Genomic DNA, 20495 nt, shown 5'->3' on the forward strand with positions numbered 1-20495 from the left:
ATTTTATGTGATAATATTCATTGGTCTAATTTAGAAATATGAAAAACAACAGAGAAAGGAAAGAAGGAAATAATTGATTTTACTATATCTTCATGCAATTTCTGTACTCATTTATTATGTCAGGTTCGGCTCCTCTTCATAAGGTACAAATCAAAACCAAAAGACACCAGCATGTCAAAATAGAGACGCTAATGTTTTAGATGAAAAATTTATTGTTGCCAATGATTGATTGTTGATTTGAGGTACTCAATTTGTGATTTAAAAATATATTTCACAAACTGAGTATCAATTTATGCAATATGTAATATAATGTTTTATCCTTCTGAATCATAAAATTCCATTTAATCTCTTCCAATAAATTGAACCTTCTCTCACATGGGTTTTGATATTCTGTTATTTTTCATTCTTTCTCAGTATGAGGTGAATGTATTGAGTCCTGTATCACAATCTGGGTAATTTACTCAAAATGAAGCAGAGTTCAGTATTATATTATAATGGTAGAGATACCACCATGTCTTTAGCAATGATATCAACAAAGAATGCATATCATCTGTCTGAATTACTGTAAGCACAAATTATAGGCCTTATGGTGGAAAAAGAATAAAAGAATTTAAAATGTTCTTTTAAAAGAAATTAATATAATCAACTTTCATAGCCTGAAAAAGGATTGCACCATCTCCAAGATGCCTTTTGTACGAATCCTAAAGGGCAGTTGCATAACCCTTTGCATTTTGCTACAGGGGACTGCAGTGCTCTAAGTCTATTCGCGTTTGTTATTCTTACTAGTCTTTTCCAATTTCTCACTAATTATAAATTACAATTCTCCTCCAGACTGGTAGGTTTTGTGGTTTCGGTTTTGATGTTTTGTTGGTTTACTTTTTAAAAAATCCACGTAGCTTCCGGATTACTGGAATGAGCAGCTGAGAGAAAACATTAGAGCCTTCAAAACAGAAAATAAACCAAGAAAAAAAAAATCCTTGCTCTTGTAAACTGTAAAATGCCAGCGTTCAAAATTGCTGTTACAGTGAATAATACCATGTATACAAAACCAGTATTAAAATTGAGTGTAAAAGTTATGTTAGTCATCTAAATGATTCTTGCTCCTGAAAAGAATCATTAATATCAAAGGTGAAGACTAACCAGGCACTTAACTCTCATTCACTGTAAAAAACAACAGCACAAAGTAAACAACTTCTTAATGAAAAATATTTGGTTTATCTAAACATAAAAGCAGGGAAAGGAAAAAAATAAAAAAGAACTAAATACAATGGCATAATAACTATTGCTGCGCTTCTTTTCTCTGAAGTGTAAAAGTTTGGGGGGGGTTGTCTAGAGGATACTCTATGGCTTGGCCCTACAGTTTATTCATTATTTACAATAAGTTTAACAAAAAGTGTAAGTTAAGGATTTATCCAAGTCTACTTGAAATTTAAAATTCTGAATAAAATTGCATTAAATCTATCTCAGTTCCAGGTGACAAGAAGTAGAAAATAATACATTTTCAATTCATTTTTGGATACACTTGACCTGTTTTAAACTTGTGTTGTAATGAGAGGGAATACATACAAAATACAATTATATGTCTACAACAATACATATAATTATACAGATTCTATTTTACTAAATCACAGTTCTTACCAACACTGTATTCTGAGTTTACCTAAATGTGCCACAATGATACATTCAGACAGAATAGCATATATGGTTTAAATGTGTTAAGTACCACAAAATTTATGTTTATACATGCTTACTTAGCGTGTAACGCCCATATAGAATTTCCATTTTTGTAAAGACGTTGTGTTATCACAGATTTCAATCGTATCCTATGATATGCAATACTGTACAGAAGCAGCTTTGATTTGTTTTCAGTAAACAGGATATGCAACTTATTACATCTGCTTATTATTTAGTTTTCAACAAAAACTGTGATCTTTAACATACCAGCTCCACATAGGCTCCTGGAAATTTTTATATGACTTTTTTTCTTTTTTTTTTTTTTGCGATGGCACTCAGAAACACATTTCAAATGTTTGTCCTAAAAAGAATGAAATTAAGAAAACGGTATTTCTACAGTGATTGGATATGGCTTCTCCTGTTTTCTGTAATGATGCATTGTCTTTTAGCTTAGTTATTTCAATATTCTTTCTACAGCTCTTTTGCTGGTTTTGTACTGTAAATACAGCAGATTGAGGTTTCTGTTATCCTTAGGGCTGGAATAAATATGTATCAAATACACAACAGAGTTGTTGAAATATACTGGTATCCTCACAGATAGGATTTTATCCAGTCTGTCTCCTGCATAACCCAAACAAAGCATATGGTGAGTGTATGCACTCACACGCATAAGTATGGCAGGAGAATGGCAGGAATGTCATATGATTGAAAACTGCTTAGTTTATAGAAACATTTTGAGGCTTTAAGTCTTGCAGACAGAGGGATATATAAAAACAGATGCCCTTTTAAATGGAAGAGAAAGTCTAAATTATGTTCTCTCAATACTGATACTGACTACCTTGAGAACTAACATACTGTTATCCAGTACCAAAGAAAATTCATGTTTTGTGCTTCATCTTTCCTGCAGGCTAAATTTGCATTTAGCTTCTTCCAAACAGTCAAAAGCTGTTTTGTATAAAGACCAGCACATCCTTTGTTTCAATTGCCCACATCTCTGTAAATTTGCTCAGAACTGCAAATAGGACAGTGATAATGCCTAGAAAGATGCATCCTTGAAGAGAATCTTGAATCAAAAATTTTGCATTGCTGCAGACCAAAGACATTTAAATATTATAGTCCATCTGATAATTCAATGCCTAGCTAACAGTGCTTCTGCATCTAAAGAAATAGTGGATTTTTTTACTAAAACTTGTACCTTTAAAATAAAGATTAACAAAGATCAGTGAAGAGAAATCAAAAAGCTTATCAGATCTATAAATAAAAGGTGTAATTGCCTTTCATTTTTTTAAATAGTAGGATAGATTTGCCACTTACTATTTTGATTTTACTTCGATGGAAAGTAAACCTGATTTAGTGATTTAGATTTCAAACTATTTTCTAACAGAATAATATTTTCAAAAGTGCTAAATGGTATTGTTCAGCAGAATCATATGGATATTTCCTCTCGTTCCCTTGTGTTACTTTTCCCTTTATTCCTTCTCTTCAGAAGCAAGGGGAAGAAGGACAGAAGAGAAAGAAAAAGTTTGGGGGAGAAATGTGCAAGGAATAATCTCAAAAAAAATATATTATGTGTAAGAAAATGTAAGATAAATTGAGTTACTAATTAATCTAGTGTTGCTGTAAAGCCGTCAATCAGATTATAAGAACCGTGAAATCTGAGCACAAAGCAGGAACTCCGTCATAAAGAACCAAAAAAAAAAAAAAAGGGGGGGGGCAAAACAAACAAACAAACAAAAACAACCAAGAAAAAACTTAAGCAGCAACAAAAAACCCACCAAGAACCCTCCTTTAACCAAACCCATTTTCATTTGTCATCAAGACACACTTTGTAAGATATACCTGTATTAGGCCATTTCCACTGTGTTTTTTATCTTTTTAGACCTGAGAAATAATCCAAATAAAAGTTTATAAAGACGGATGTTTTCCATAAAAAGTTGCATTGTTTACAAAGCAGAATTTTTCAGATGAGAATACACAGACTAGATCTCCTGCTGAGCTTATTGCCATGCAAACTGTTCTAATCTTCTAAGGTAGCCGTTCCTTGGTGTGCTATTATTTTAATAGGATGAAGTTTCAGATTTTTAACTGTACTGGCTGCTGAGATCTTGAGGATTCTGTGATGCATCACCGCTATAAAGCATATACTTAGTAGGAGAATAAAAGCATTGTTCATATTCCCTGTCTGCCCTGTCATCCCTCAATTTTCTGCACCTTTCTACTTAAGCAGTATTGTAAGCTGAGCAGCTTTTAGAAATGCCTCTGGCCTTCCTTATTCAGCATTAGAGAAGCATTAGAGGATTCAGTAGCCTTTCTGGTGACATCTGTGTAGCCATTTTTTATCAGCTGTCTTTTACATCTGGTTTGTTAGTTTAAAGCTCGACTCCATATATGATTACTTTGCATTTGTGGAATGTTTTTGTTCAGCTTTTCTGTAGGTCAAAGTAGACCCCTTTTACCTTTTTAAGAAAAGCCCAATTTGAGTTGTTCTTGGGCTAGTTTTAGCAAGCAGCATTAAGCAATAGTCAGTGAGGATTCTCATTTCTTGTTATGGAATATTCTGTCAGATTCTGAACACCAAAGTAAAGGCAATCTTGATTTGAAATTCTTACTGTTTTAATCAGGTGAACTTCATTCTGACCCCCATTTCTGTCTTTGCTGTAGTCTTTAACACGGACATGTGTGTGATACTGAAGTCTGCTTGTGTCAGATAAATGATTATTATCTTGCTTGTCCTGAAAACTTTGTAATTACCAATATTCTGTTTGAAAAACATAATATCAACTCCTGTTGAACGTATCAAAAGTAATTATGGATAACTGCCCTGTCATGTCAGTTAATTGAATTGCATATCCTTGACAAGAAGGTTCATCAAAACTGGCCAAGAGAGCAGAAGGTGGTGACAGGGCAATCTCTCTCAACTAACAATGTTTTTGAAATGCCAGACTTAATCAGCTGGAGTTGGCTTTATCCTTCATTCATCTTTCTTGTATCGATGGCACAGAGAAATTAGCTGCCTTGCTTATAAATGAAATGTTAAACAACTTTATTTTGAATTGCCACATTTAATTATGCAGATGATATAATTTGCTTTGATAGAATTAGTACAGTGCTAGTTTAGTTTTCCTATTCAGATGAGCTGTGCAATATAGCTGTCTGAAGTAGTCATACATTCAAGGAATATTATTGTTTTAAAAAATCCTTATTCTGCCTGCCAAGTGGAATCGAGTCCACAGCACCACTCTGATCCCTCTATTCAATAAATACAGTATCTCAAAATACTCAGTGTTCTAAATAGCAGTGGAATAGCAATTATAGCAATAAGATCTGTGTGCTCGATACTGTTTCTGACATCTGTAATATATACATTCCCAAAAGATCTGGACTGATATGATGTGATCAGAATATATTCATATGATCATGTTTTGGTTTTTCAGATATGCCTCTAAAATCAACTTGATACCATTTAATAGATTTTGTATTTTGTTACTAAAACTAGCCCTAAAGATGATTAAAAATAAAAGAAAGACTATATTATGGTCAGGGGTGATGGACCAGTGTTTTGTAGCATCACACTATTGCAGAGACTCCAAGGTAGCGCCGACTGAATGAACATGGAACTTGTTCAGTACTTGGTTGGGTTCATTAGTCCACTCTGTTGCTCAGAGGAAGCAAAATACAGCACTGATAAAACTATACCCCTTCTAGGATCTAATCTGGAACTTCCATAGAGCTGTATGCTGTGCTCTGTAAACACACCTAACTAAATGCTACTTTAGGTATCTTCATGGTGAGGCTGATCTTAAGAAAATAAGTATTTAAAAATAAATAAATAGATTTGCTTGGAATATATAGCATGTAGGCGAGATGGCTAAGAGGGAATATTACTGAAAGAAATGAGGTAAGCCCAGAGGTAGTGCTAGCAGCAGAAAGCAGGTGCAGTTTATGCTGTCGGAATGTGGGTAGGATGACAAAGCAAAGAGGTTTTGGAGTAAAGGTCTGGAACAAGCTTCCTGCTGAGTTGGAATTTGCAAGTTTTTAAAAACAGCTTGATGAACTGTGAATGATTATATTCATATGGCATGTGGTAGCAGGAACACACCTGACATTAACAGGTCCTTCCACTCCTGTTTCATTTACAGAGGTAAGATGGGAAATATTTACAAAATAAGGCCCTCTGCTACGTGTAAGGTCCATAACTAAACATCAAATAATGAATATCAGGAGCACAAACTTTCTTGGTTTGAGAAATCACTTTATCAGTTCATCTTCATTTCCCCAACACTGGACACGTTAAAGATTCAGCTGGATGGGTTACTGGGCCATCTTGTCTAGATTGTGCTTTTGCAAAGAAAGGTTGGACCAGGTGCTCGTTGATGTCCCTTCCAGATTGGTATTCTATACATTTATGATTTAACCATTAAAAGCTACTTTAGGGTAGACAAAAATCAAAATTTGTATTTAAAAGTTGTAGAAACCTATTGAATGAATCTTGCTTACAGATAAGAATCAGAATTTTCCTGTGCATAACTTGGCAGTTTACTTGCTTTGCTTTTGAAGATTTAAGTGTTGCATAGGCTTGCTCCAACAGGGATTATACAAACAAGAAAAAAGCGTTGGTTTTTTTTTTTAAGATTTTGATGTAAATTATTTTAGAAGGAAATAAACCTTCCTCTGAGTTATGTGCAACTTAACGTCATTATGCCAGTGCAGGGGAACTAGAAAGTAAATTTGACTGAGCAAGGCTGAAACAGACCAGACCTCTTTACAGCTGAGAGTGAAATGTAGGATTTAAGCAACCAAGCTGGTAATGTAATTTTTATCTAAAAATAATTAGATTTCCACCTGTCTCCAGTCCTGAATAATAAGTGTAAAAGCTTTTCAAGGAATTTGTTTCAATTTTTGGCTTGATTTCAGCCCTCTGAAGTAATGTCTAGCTGACTTCCTACCTTAATAGCTGCTGAAAGTTTCTTGAACTTGTGCAGACCTACTGTATGGTTACTGGGCCAGCTTAGTCATTCTTCTTATCCTTTCAAAGGGTATAATAAATACTTGTGGCAAGGCAATACAAAACTTGTGTTTACAGCATGGGGATGACCTGGCCACTTAAGGTCGAGGCGAACCCTTGTAGTACATAGATCCTGAAAGAAGCAATGGTAAGAGTCCTGCAGCTGTGAGGGGATAAAGAAATGGAAGCTAGGCACAAAGGATGGATTTGGGAATCCACACTTTACTCTAGGGCTGGATTTCTTCTTCAGTCCTTCACCTGTGGTGTAGTCTGGAGGGACATTTTTTACACACAGCAGCAGCATGTAGCCCAGCAGTGTGGCTTGTGCTGGTGTCTACATCTTTCCTCATTAAGTAACTTAATTTATGCCTAATCACTTAAAAGTAATCACAGAGGCTGAGGTGATTACATACCCAACCATACATATGCCATCTGTTTCTAATATGTATGCAAGAAAAATTCATATTCCTTTATAGTACATGCAATTGAAATGTTGACTTTATAGAAGATACTAAATACAATTTCTGTCACTGATACTTGTTTTTTTTTCCCAGCATTAGACTGCATGTAGACACTAAAGTTTCTTCTCTGTCTGGCGGACCAGGCATTGCAGTACCATTTGAACATAAGGATTGTGCCCAAAAATGCTATCGATTTACTTTCTTGTGTTTGCTTAGTTTTCATACCTCTCAGTTTCATTTCATGGAACCGCTAGTAAAGAATTACTAATATTTTTGCTGTTGTGATATTAATCAAGAGGTAAAAAGTTTTTGAATTCCAAAAGCTGTAGGATTGTTTTCATGGAAATGCACTGTTCTTAAGTCTCAGAAGATATCCCATTAAAAACAAAAATGCACATAGAGGTGACTGGTGTTTCCAAAAGAGCTATGCATGAAATACAGTGGGTAGAACCCTGGATAAAAGTGTCAGCAGGTACTTGCTCTTTTTATTTATTTTTACTTGTACTATTAATTTTCAAACTGACACCACAAAAATGTCTGTGAAAGGTGAGCTAGAAATAATTTTCATTACGGACTCTACATGTGACTGAATTTGATTTACTAGTAAAAAAGCTTGGGATGACAGCCTTTACGTCTTTTTATTCTTTGTACTTTGCATGGTTGCTTAACAGTCCTTCTTCCCTTGTATCTGGTGTGTGATCTTGTGGAATCCTTAGGCTTATAGTATTTTGTCTCCATTTGGTAGTGGTGCTTATAACAGGGTAGGGTTGCATACTAAAAGGTAATGTTCTTACCAGCTAAAGGAAGGTCAAAGCCTCAAGAATTATTTCTATGGAATGTTCTTCCTACAATACTGTACCTCATGGGTGATCCTGAATCCCAAAGCCCTTGATTTAAAATTGGATTCCATACGGCTATGCTGCCAGTAGACTGTGAGGCAGATTGAAATGGTTTGCTGTTAACACCATCAAAATGTATTTTCAGTAGAAGTATTGAGCAACTGAGACTACAATTTGTAGCAACAACCTAATAAGCAAAATGTCACATACTAAATGTGGTTTATATCTCTCCTGCTGTTTGAGAATGTGATCAGCTCTGTAGAGATGTAGCCTGCACTTTGGTCTTCTCAGGCTCATCAGTTTAACATTTTTCAGCTCTTCTAGAAGATCAGATTGCCTTGGAAACCTTTTTAAAAACACACTTTAATTTCTGTGCCATTCTGTCAGTCCACTCAACATAAGTTAGCTTTGTTCTCTTCATCACTCAGAATAATTTAAATGCACTTCACTCCATTTTGACAGGAATCATCATGGTTTGATTGCATGAAATAAAAACAACATTCTTTCCCATCAGACATTCAAAACCCAAATGAAATTTAAATGTTGAAAGCTGCTTCCTCAAACAGTGACAAAAAAGTAGTCATGAGTAAATGAGAGCTGAAACATTTCAGTCACACTTAGTTCCACAAATAGGTTTCACTTTTGGTCAGGCTTCCTGTATTTTGTGAGCTTACATGTGTTCAACAGTGTGCTATGAACAGCAGCAACAGTTACTTTAATTTTTTAATCATGTGGCAAAGCAGTAAAATATCTATAATGTATTTCATGGACAAAGATTCCAAACTGTCTAACTTATTTCAACAGGCAAGCAGTCCTACAACAGGAACAGCTCCCAGGAGTCAGTCACGGTTGTCTGTCTGCCCTTCCACTCAGGACATTTGTAGGTATGTGCTGAGAGAAATACACTCTAATCTGGTTGATACTTTTTAGTTGTTTTTATTACATTATACGTAGCTCTTGCTTCTGCTTAATACTATTCATAATTTACATAGACTTTAGTTTTCTTTTGGTCTCTTTTTGGTTTGGTTGTGTTTTTGCTTTTCAGTCTCATGTTTTTCTATTAAAATTCATATTTTCATTTTCCTTCTTATTTTTTGCAATTTCTCTCCTTCCACCCACCCTTATCATTTCCATCCCTTTCCTTTGCTTACTGCTTTGTCTAGATCTACTACCTTGCATGATTTGTCAGAAGATGAGCTTGAACATGCAACCCCTGTTATGGTGTTGACCCCTTCTAATAGGGAGTCTGGTAAGAAACAAGTAAAACGAAGGTTTAGGCGGAAAAGAGAGACTGGAGACACTGGTGAGCATGCAGAAAAGCAAAGAAAAGGGAAAGACTGTAAACTGCATCCTGAGCCTGCAAGGTCCAGTTGGAATGCATCTGATTCATCATCATCTTCGGATGAGAGTCAGTGGGCTCAGGCTAGGAGGAGAGCAAGAGAAAAGGCCAGAATACCCAGGAGAGGGAGAAGGAACACTAGATCATGCATTAACCAGGATGGGTCCTCAAACAATAATGCTGTTGAACTTGTCACTTTGGGGACAGTGGGGAAAAACAAGCAAGAGGTATCTGACCCTGAGAATCCTACTTTAAATCACCGCCGAAGAAGGGTTCCAAGGCTAAAGGAATCACAGTCTTCAGTGTCATCTCAGGAAGCAAGGATTTCCTCAAGAAAATGTGGAAAAAGCAAAGGAAAAAGCTACTATGGAGATCGGCACCCTGCATCTTTCTTTAGACACAGTAAAGATTTGAAGGACTGCTTTGCAGAGGGAGGCTCTGGGAGTGATGCTCTGGCAGTCCCCAATAATGGAGCACCTGCTGGGGCAGGGCCCAGTGTGACTGACGATGTTCAGAAGCCTTCAGTGTTGTATGATGACTTATCTGATGATTTAGAAGTATGCAGGTTAGTCCCTAATAAGAAAGATTTAAAATTCTTAACAAGACTTTCACACAGCCATGGGTTGGGTGCCCCTCTCTTGACTGCTTTCTGTCACACAAAAGCCTTTGCTACAGAGAAGTTAGAGTCTCTCAGGCTGGAGATATACTTCCCTAATTTAAAAACAGTAATCCTACAAGGGAGCTAAATTTTTTTTTTGATCCATTTTTCTTCATGAAGACAGACACTCTGTGTCCTGTGGCAGCATATTACTGCATTCTAAATCTCCAGCCAGAGGCAAAGAATGAGGCAGAGTTCCAGATAGCTCAATACAATGGGATATGGAGTTTTTCCTCCTTAGGTGATAAGTTCAAATCCAGCTTTGGTCCCTCATTGTTATTTTTCATTGACTTACATGAAATAAATTTATGGTCTTGATTCAGTGTCCTCTAGAACTGTCATTATCACAACAAGCTGATGGTCGGTGCCTACACGCTTTCCAGTCAGGCATAAATTGTACAAGACTGCACTGCTGAGCAGCTCTGCACTGTGAACATGTAGGGGCTCTTATTTTGGTACCCATGACAGGAATTAGAATGGTACAAAGGATGAGTGGTCAGAATAAGCATTAAAATAGAGTTTGGGATAGAAAAAGCAACACCAGCAGTTCTCTGTTTCAGAAGTTCAGGCTTCTGACAGTCTGAAACCCCTGGTGTGATGCATGAAATCAGAAAGTGAGCATTTTCCTCTGGTAATGAGAGCAAGCTGGCTTCTGAGCAAGAGTCCAGATTTAGACAGCTGGGTGTACTTGAGTTACTTAACATAGTGGTAAATGAAAACGTGCCATCCTGTAAGTTTAACAGAACTGAAACAAGTATTTCTTTCCTTTTTTTTTTTTTTTTTTTTCTCCCCAAACTTGTGAGCCAGCATCGACTTTTATTTACAAAGTATAAAAAGAGGATCAGGCTTAGTTTCTTTATAATGGTAACCCAACACTTCACATTTACCTTTGCTGGGAAGAAATTTGCATGGAAATGTAAACACAGTCAAAATGAGGAAATTTGTGATGCCACATCTTGAAGTTTCACAGTATACTTCAACTTAGTAACACACTACAAATACCCTAGTTTTAAAATGGAAAAAGGTTTGCCATGTAGGCATGGTTCCTTTCAGAGCAGGAGACATAGCCATTGCTAATACAGCTGCTGCTATGCACTTCTTGTTGCACTTGTCAAGCAATAAGGGATATTTCAGTTGTCTGACCATTGTCAGTCATGATCATTTAAGACTATTCAGAGTAAAGAAAGCCCTGCTGTATTTGTACACCAGTGTGTATATCAGGACCATACTGCTGGCTTGGGACCTCTTCATCTTATGCAAATGCAGAGAAACAGCAGCAATGGTAATAACGTTATACATTTTTTAAGCACTTCATATATGTCTACATGGTATGATGCAGAGACGTGCACAGATAACTACTTCAACAACTTCAGAATTAAGACTATGAGCTACCCAAAACCTGAAATAAATTATTTCAGCACAGGCTTTTATATGGGCTTAACTATACTGTGTTAAAAAAAAAAAAAAAAAAAAGGAAAGTCAAAGTTTTGTAACTGTTTCAAGTAGATTAATACTAATGGTTCCCCAAGTCCCCAGACTTAGACTTTGCTTTCAGATGGAAAGTGGACTCTAGTATTTTGTATCTTCTCAACCCATTTGATTTTATTACAGTTATTTAGGCTTTTTTAGTTAAGACTTGAAGTTTAGTTCAAGAGTGGATTTTTTGGATGTGCATGCAAACTTTTCTTATAGGCTTTTGTCTGGAAGAGGAAGGTTGAAACCTTTTGATAGGTAAGTGTTCCTAGGCTTACTGTCAGTGGAGATGCTCCTTGAACAACCAGAGTTAAACTCAACAGAGTTGATAACCTGGTCTATTGTGCAAAATTTGTCAAGAAAATCATAACTCATTTTTTCTCCATGTCAGGGGTAATGCTTTTATGTTGTTGTCATTCATAGATATAGCACGGTGATGATAATGCAGCCATGAAAAACATTTTAAAAATTGAAAACATGTTAATTTTTCATCATTGCTAAGTTGTCTTAATCAGTTTGCAGACAGCAGAAGACAAAGGAAGACATGTTTTTACTACTGATTCATTATACAATCATAGAATAGTTAGGGTTGGAAAGGACCTTAAGATCATCAAGTTCCAGCCTGCCACCATGGGCAGGGACATTTCCCACTAAACCATGTCACCCAAGGCTCTGTCCAACCTGGATTTGTACACCACCAGGGATGGAGCTTTCAGAACTTCCCTGGGCAACCCATTCCAGTGCCAAACCACCCTTACGGTAAAGAACTTCTTCCTTATATCCAGTCTGAACTTCCGCTGTTTAAGTTTGAACCCATTACCTCTTGTCCTATCACTACAGTCCCTATTGAAGAGTCCCTCTCCAGCATCCTTATAGGCCCCCTTCAGATACTGGAAGGCTGTTATGAGGTCTCCACGCAGCCTTCTCTTCTCCAAGCTGAACAGCTCCAACTTTCTCAGCCTATCTTCATACAGGAGGTGCTCCAGTTCCCTGATCATCCTCGTGGCCCTCCTCTGGACTTGTTCCAACAGTTCCATGTCCTTTTTATGTTGAGGACACCAGAACTGCACACAGTACTCCAGGTGAGGTCTCACGAGAAGACTAGAGGGCAGGATCACCTCCTTCAGCCTGCTGGTCATATTCCTCTTGATGCAGCCCAGGATACAATTGGCTTTCTGGGCTGCGATCACACACTGACCGCTCATGTTCATTTTCTCATTGACCAACACCCCCAAGTCCTTCTCCACAGGGCTGCTCTGAATCTCCTCTCTGCCCAACCTGCAGCTCTGTCTGGGATTGCTCCATCCAGGTGTAGGACCTTTCATTTGGCATGGTTAAACTTCATGAAGTTGGCCTCAGCCCACCTCACAAGCATGTCAAGGTCCCTCTGGATGGCATTCCTTCCCTCCAGCGTATCAACCGAACCACACAGCTTGGTGTCGTTGGCAAACTTGCTGAGGGTGTACTCAATCCCACTGTCCATGTCAGCAATTAAGATGTTGAACAAGACCGGTCCCAACACCAATCCCTGAGGGACACCACTACTGGTCTCCAGCCGGACGTTGAGCCATTGACCACAACTCTTTGTGTGCGGCCATCCAGCCAGTTCTTTATCCACCGAGTGGTCCATCCATCAAATTGATGTCTCTCCAATTTAGAGACAAGGATGTCATGTGGGACAGTGTGGAATGCTTTGCACAAGTCCATGTAGATGACATCAACTGCTCTACCACTGTCCATCAGTTCCGTAGCCTTATCGTAGAAGGCCACCAATTGGTCAGGCAGGATTTCCCCTTAGTGAAGCCATGGTGGCTGTCACCAAGCACCTTGTTGTTTTTCATGTGCCTTAGTATGCCTTCCAGGTGAATCTGCTCCAAGATTTTGCCAGGCACAGAGGTGAGACTGGTCTGTAGTTCCCTTGGTCATCCATTTTCCCCTTCTTGAAAATGGGGGTTATATTTTCCTTTTTTCCAGTCATTTGGAGCTTCACCTGACTGCCATGTTTTCTCAAATATGATGGACAGTGTCTTGGCAACTTCATCTCCTTCAGGACCCGTGGATGGATTTCATCAAGTCCCATTGACTTGTGTACATTCAGGTTCTTAAGATGGTCTTGAACCATATCCTCTCCTACAGTGGGCCTTGGGTCTTCATTCTCCCACTCCCTGAGTCTGCCTTCCAAGTCTTGAGTGGTACGATCAGAGCCTTTACTGGTGAAGACCAAGGCAAAGAAGTCATTCAGAACCTCAGCCTTCTCCAAATCCAGGATAGCCAGTTCTCCTGATAGCTTCCGGAGGGGGCCCACGTTGTCCCTACTCTGTCTTTTGTTCGCTACGTACCTCTAGATTATAGATTGTAGGGTCTGTTTTTCAGGATGGGTCCATGCACTTAATTAGGTCACTATCTGTGGCATGGTTTTCTTCAGATTCACAGTCTTGCATCTGAAGCAAAAAAATAGTTACATTTCAGTGCAGACGTGCACATACACAGTAACCATTTTTCTGCATGAGAAATAAAAAAAGGAGATTTTCATTATGTTTAGTTTAAGACTGGTTTAACATAGCTGGTTGCAATGTAGAAAACTTGTTTTCTAGAGATGTGTTTCTCCATGCTTTTCATCCTAGGTATTCATATCTTCTAGTTGTTGTGACCAAGCTGGCTGAGACAAATGGCTCTTGCCCAGATGGGATTCTGTGGAAATAGCAGAGGAACAGGGATCTTAAACATCTCCTGGTGCCAGTTATTTTGTTTTGAAGTGGTTGGGTAGGCAATTTTTTTCCATTACTTCCTCATGAATTGCTGGCAGTGAAACACATTTATATGCACATGTAAGGGAATAAGCTGTTTCCTCAATGTGAGTTTAGCGGAATGAGTTGGAATGTGACAGGGCACACCCAATTCTAGCATAAGCACATATCAGATGAAGTATATAGTACCATGGCACTATATACTTCAGCTAGTCTAATGTAGACCTCTTGGTCACTTCAAGTGAGACATTTCCCCTTCTAGTGTCATTATTTCTTTGTTTCCAAAATGTTGAAACAATGACATCAATGATGACCTTTACAATCTCTTCCTCGAACATACTCCTTCCTTCTGTAGTCCATTAGAAGGCAAGCTTTCTGCTTCTGGGATTAGGGATGCATACGTAAGTTCTGACCATGCTAAGTTGCTGGGATAGGCTTCCTAAATCATACAGCTGGATCACCCTCTTCCTAAGTTGCCCTTTGTCTGAGACTTTGTGTACTTTATTCTGGAATTTGCCACGTGGCTTGAAACACAACCTCAGAAATAGCTTTCCTTGGTCTGCATGAGGGTAATTTCCCTGAAGGAAAAATCTGTGTTGGAACATGATAAAGTGAGTGGATTATGAGGATTTAGTTCCATGGATTTTCATGTGGGAATTACTAAGGAAAGAAAATTGCTTAGTGATATTACCATTAGTGTATCATAAGTGCTTTGCGTTTTGACTCTGAATTAATCTCATGTTATTTTTATTATTTATGATGGGAGAACAGAAATATATTTTCTCTTTGACTACTTATTATTTTGGTGTGAAATATTTTTCTAGTAGATGCAGTCATTTCAGCAATAACACCAAACTGTAACTAGCTGAAAGAAACCACACACACTTAAATAAAGTGGAGTTACTCGCTATTAAAAAGATGCTTAGAAGAATAATAATTTTGATTTTGTTTAATCACAGAATCATAGTATACCAGGTTGGAAGGGACTGGTCCAGCATTTCTAGGCAAAATATGACGTGGACTAGATGTCCCAGCACCCTGCCCAGTCAGATCTTAAAAGGGTCTAGTGTTCAGGAATGCACCACATCTTTTCCATGTGACTCCTGGTAAAACAGAGTTTCCATCTTCTTTGTACCCACCCTTTAAATACTGGAACATGGTGATAAAGTCTCCCCTGAGCCTTCTTTTCTCAAGGCTGAACAAGCCCAGTTCTCTCAGCCTCTCCTCGTACAGCATCTTCCCAGTACTCTGATCACCTCTGTGGCCCTTCTCTGACCTGTTTACATCATCTTTGTATATCGGGGACCAAAACTGAACACAGTATTCCTGATGTGGCCTGACAAGTGCTGAGTAGAGTAGGATAATGACTTCTTTATCTCTGCTGGCATTGCCCTTGTGGATGTAACCCGGCATCCTGTTGGCTTTCTTTGCCACAGCTGCATGCACACTGTTCACTCGTGTTGATTTTGTTGTCCACCAGAATCGTCAGATCCCTTTCCATAGAGCTACTCCCCAGCCAATTAGATACCACACCGTGCTGTACTACTGAATTGCATTTTTGCAGGTGCAAGACCTTACACTTGTTGAACTTCATCAGGTTCTTCTTAGCCGAGTTTTCAAGGCTATCCAGGTCTTCCTGTAGGGTGGCTCTCCCTTCCGAAGTTTCCACTTCCCCACTCAGCTTGGTATCATCAGCAAACTTGGTCAGGGTTCACTTGATCCCATCATCCAGATCATTTACGAAGACACTGAACAGCATTGAGCTATCAATGATTGTAGTATCAATCCTTGGGAGACCCCATCAAGGACAGGTTGCCAGTTTGAAAAGGAACTATTTACCATTACCATGCAGCATGTCAGCCAGTTCCTCACCCTGTGAATGACTATGCAGTCAGAAAATGGCAGCTCCTCATCTCAGGATTAAGAGTATGGCATGCCGGAAGACTGGTAGGAACAGGGAGAAGTAGTAAGGGAGATGATGAAGTTGATTCATGAAATCTGCAGAATCTACTTCAAGTATAATTTTTTTAGAAATCAGCTTTGAAATTAAAAGACCACTATAAACTTAGGAAAAGACTATAATGGGAATTTCTATGTGTTAGCACAATCATAGATAGCAAGAAAGTGCATATTGCATGTGATGAGGCAATATGATTATGTAATTTCTCTCTGCAAAATAGTGTTGTAATGGGTTTGGGTTTTTTTTCATAATGTAACTTAGTAGGACCTGTAAAAGTAGTGTTTTGCAGGAAAATACTTACATCCTGAAATATTCATCTAGTAGAGTGTTCATAAAGTCAACAGAAAGCCGCTTGGGAGGAAAAAGTCCTTATAAACTTAAGGGAAAAAGAGAAAAGTGAACAGAAGATAGATACATAGGCTCAAATTCTACCATCAAAATTTAACACTTATTTTAAATATTTATACTGAAACCATGAAGCTCCATCCAGTAAATAATTTAAATTGGAGAATATGTAGGTTTAAAATACAATCCAAAGTCTTCTAAAATCACCAAAAACTGGAGGTTGCTCAACTGCCAGACTGTAGTGTTTGGCTGAAGAGGGTTTTTCACCTGTTTCTCCATTTTTGGCTCCTCACCCCTTCCTTTTAAAGAGCTGTGACTTCTGTTTACTCTGCTCTTCGAAGTCTTCGCAAGGTGACTTTCTGATAGGAAACTCCTGCGTTTTGAGGAATCTTCTCTTCTCTATGATGGCCTACTGGTTCATCAGTCTTTGAAGCAGTATTAAATCCTGGTTAATTCTATTCTCTGCCTGATGGTTCAAAGCCCCATCTGTCACCTCTTTAGCCATCTGGCTATGAAATCTCTTTTGGAAGCTCTCCATGATTCAGAAGGATGCAAGGAGAGTGGAAACAAGGCAAGCATGTCTGTGATGTGGTTCAGGTCACTGAAATGGGGGAGAACCGAATCTTGGTTTCTACTTCTTTTTCTCAAAACCTATTATTATTTTTAATGCAAAGAGGTGAAAAGGCATCACTTCCTGATAGAAAGCTTGGGTGAGGAGGCATTTGGGTTTAAGGATCCTGTTATTAAATATTTAAAGCTTGCTTATGTTTTGTAGGGAGTTTAGTTACTTAAAGCTTTGACTTTCACTAGGTGGGTGGGAGGAAATGTAAATTCCTTTTCAAGTTGCAATCCCTAGTACTTTGAACTATTTTCAGTGCAGTAAATCTTGTCTGGCACGTATGTTGACTTGCAGTGACAGTGCATCTGAGGCAGGAATTACTTGTAAATGTTTAGATGGCTAGATAACCTATTTATCACCTATTATGGAAGATTATTAGACAAAAAATGTTGACAAAATAAAAGATTAAGTGTGCCTTTGCTAATGTTGTTTGCTCGTGGGTCTCTTACGAATTCTGATCACGTTTGCTGAAACCAAGAGAAAGCTTTCCTAGGCCATTATGAAATTCCACTGGTGTGGTGCAACATTCTGGAAATGTTTTTTCCTCTAATCAGATAAAGACAGCTGACTACATGGCATAATGGAAGGGCAGGAGTGACAGGGAAGAGGTATACAAATTGATAGCATTCGGTATGAAGAATTAATGTGCTTCATTCACACTGTGATTAAATGGAGAGAAAGGCCAATTTGTCATTTAGATTATCATTTAACATTGGAAAGAATGGAAATGAGATTTAGAAGAAAAAAAAAAAAAAAAGCCTGAAACATGAAACCAAGGGAAATGTGGCATGCTGTAGCCTATTACAGGGTGAACATATTTAGTGAATTTAACTTTCTTTTTTTATCCCACAAGTATAAATTATGCAGAGGCAGAATTGTTTTGTTGATTTGGTTTGGGTTTTGTTCTGTCTATAAATGAGTTAATTGTCTGCTCTGAGTTGTTCATAAACTTGTTTGCTTTAATTTTAGGTTCAATATACCTAAAAGCACTGTAAGCGCTTTATAAATTGGCAGAAAGAGAAAATGACCTTTTTGGACAGGAGGACAGTTTTCCTGAGATGATCAGACAGCAGCAATGACAGCAGTTTTGTGCACATTTTTGCAAACCTTTTGCAAAATGAATTGGTTCCTTTTGGTCCAATTAAGATAACTTAGGAGCTTATGGTATTTCATGCTGGCAGCTAATAGTCCTCATAGCCAAAATCAAAGCCATGCATTCACTTGGTCCAACATTTTCCAGCTATGCTGCTTCTCCCTGACTAAGCTCCCTTTAGAATTGTGAGCTATAGCAACAAGATATACCCTCTGAAACAGGGTAAGAATTTATCTTTGCATAATCATTATCAGTCCAGATAGGCTTTCCAGTGAAGGGCAAGATTTTAACTGCTTTTGCAGTCATTTCTCACCAAAAATAATGGTTTTGGAATAGGCATTATCTTCCTTGACCGTATTTATATGAAGATATTTCCCCCTTTTGTTAGGGAGATGTTAAAAGTTCAAAAGCATTCCTATTCTACTGGCATAATTCCATCTGCAGGAAAATAACAAAACGGGTATTGTGCAACCGCATTAATTTAGTTCACAGTGCATAGAAATCACATCACAGTGCTGGTAAATATGTCACAGTCACAAGGCAGTATCTCCTCCTAATTTTGTCAGCATAGACATAGCTGCATAGCTCCCAGGAATATTAGAACACAATACAGTTTTACATAATTATGTCATTTATAGCCCTTAAACATTATCATACATCTTTATCAGTATGCCCATGCTTCTGTATATACTTCTACTTTTGAATGCCTAAGAGGCATTCCCCTAGGTTGTACATTTGTTAATGAGGGTAAGATTTGACCTGTCATATTTTTAAGTATGTCTATAAGAAGCTATCTGAACAGTGTTACTGTAGCTAAACCCTGTCTCTACATGTAAAAGGCAAAAATCCTTGAAAATTTTATCAGGTACCTATCTGAAATATCGGATCCCCTGAAAGAGTTCCGGTAGTGCAGAATTACTGCAAACTCTTTTCCACCAGTGCTGCTCCTAATGACAAGGCTCTTACATGGCTTGAAGCACAAGCAGGGACATACTGATTCATTCTTATTCTTAATCACCTTCCTTTGACAGTAGTCATCTATGGAAATCAGCTGTACAGATACTGTCATGGAAGGAGCACTTGCCAGCTGGGTAGGGGTCAAGCACTAATTTTCACAGTGCACACAAGACTCCTGCAGAGTGAACGGATTTTCTACTTCACTACAGCAGCATAGAGATTGGCCCATTTTCTTAATTATGGAAGAGTAAAGTGGATTAGGGAAAGACAGGTTAGGATAACTGCTGTTTTTCCAATGAGGCTAGAGATAAGCAGCTATTCTCTTTAATGAAACTAAAATTGTTACCTTGCATATGAAGAAAAGCTACAAACCTGTTGAAATCTACCCATATCTCTTGTAATAAGAAGCTTAGATGATGGCTAACCATCTAGATTGTAATTTTTGTTGCTATGGTTTTGCCAAACAGAACCACTGTCAGGAAAAGGTGAAAATTCTCCATGTGAACTCCTTGCTTCATACCTGTTAAAATGAGATTTTGTAAGAAACGTTTGTCTGTATGGAAAAAAATTATAAAACCTTAATTTCATAAGAAGTGAAGGACGGTCATCCAGGATAGCTCTTGCTGTTCTTCTGAACACCAGCCTAAATCAAATTAACATATGAATTGCTACAAGCTATAGCCTTTTGTTTCCTACTTTCCTTCCTGCTAACTTTTGCAATGAACAGGACCAGGGAGAACAGTTCACAGTCACGGAATTAAAGACAGCATGACAATACCACATTCTGAATATGCCTGATTTCTGAGTGCTTGGTTTAACAGCGTCTCATGATTTTAATCCAATAAGAAATTTCTGTCTTTTAGATATGTATGGTGTCAATATGCCCTTTAGTGAAGGAGATAGGGTACCTTAAACTACTGGCAACTTTACTTACTAATTTTGAATACCCATTATGGTACAGTTTAATATGTCACATTCAATTTCTCAATGAAGCATTGCATTATCAGTGAGTTTTTCAGCATCATTTGAATGTGTCTTAAATTCAGTTAATACTTTGAACAAAAAAGAAATGCTGAAAAATAATTATAAAATGTTCTCAGAAAACTTTAAGTTTTCACTTTTACATAAATCACTCTCTAAAAAAAAATCTAAATTGAGCTATTCTGTTTCTGTTTGAGAATTATTTTTTCTGTAGAGAACATATAAGAAATCTGCAACAATTCTCACATGAATTATGCAAAAATATTTCACAGACTAATTTTTTCAGTTTAGCATTTTTGATTTCTCCTGAAAAGTATTTTTTGATTTTTGCTAATTTATTGCAT

The 20495-nt window shown here is 37.7% G+C and overlaps 1 protein-coding gene across 2 annotated transcripts in view; it reads left to right on the forward strand.

Moving 5' to 3' along the window:
* Positions 1 to 20495, forward strand: part of MARCHF1 (membrane associated ring-CH-type finger 1) — a 238428-nt gene that overhangs the window by 189830 nt on the left and 28103 nt on the right. The window contains exons 7-8 of one of the 2 annotated variants that reach the window (XM_061373239.1): positions 8784 to 8863; positions 9143 to 9883. In XM_061373239.1, the coding sequence (XP_061229223.1) occupies positions 8784 to 8863; positions 9143 to 9883 (821 nt within the window). The remainder of the gene's footprint in view (positions 1 to 8783; positions 8864 to 9142; positions 9884 to 20495) is intronic. The other variant, XM_061373248.1, reaches the window with a different exon arrangement.

This window comes from Neopsephotus bourkii, unplaced genomic scaffold (assembly GCF_033783945.1).
Source record: "Neopsephotus bourkii isolate Nb327-2 ecotype Australia unplaced genomic scaffold, CSIRO-AGI_Nbou_v1 NB_168, whole genome shotgun sequence".
Classification (NCBI taxonomy): domain Eukaryota; kingdom Metazoa; phylum Chordata; class Aves; order Psittaciformes; family Psittacidae; genus Neopsephotus; species Neopsephotus bourkii.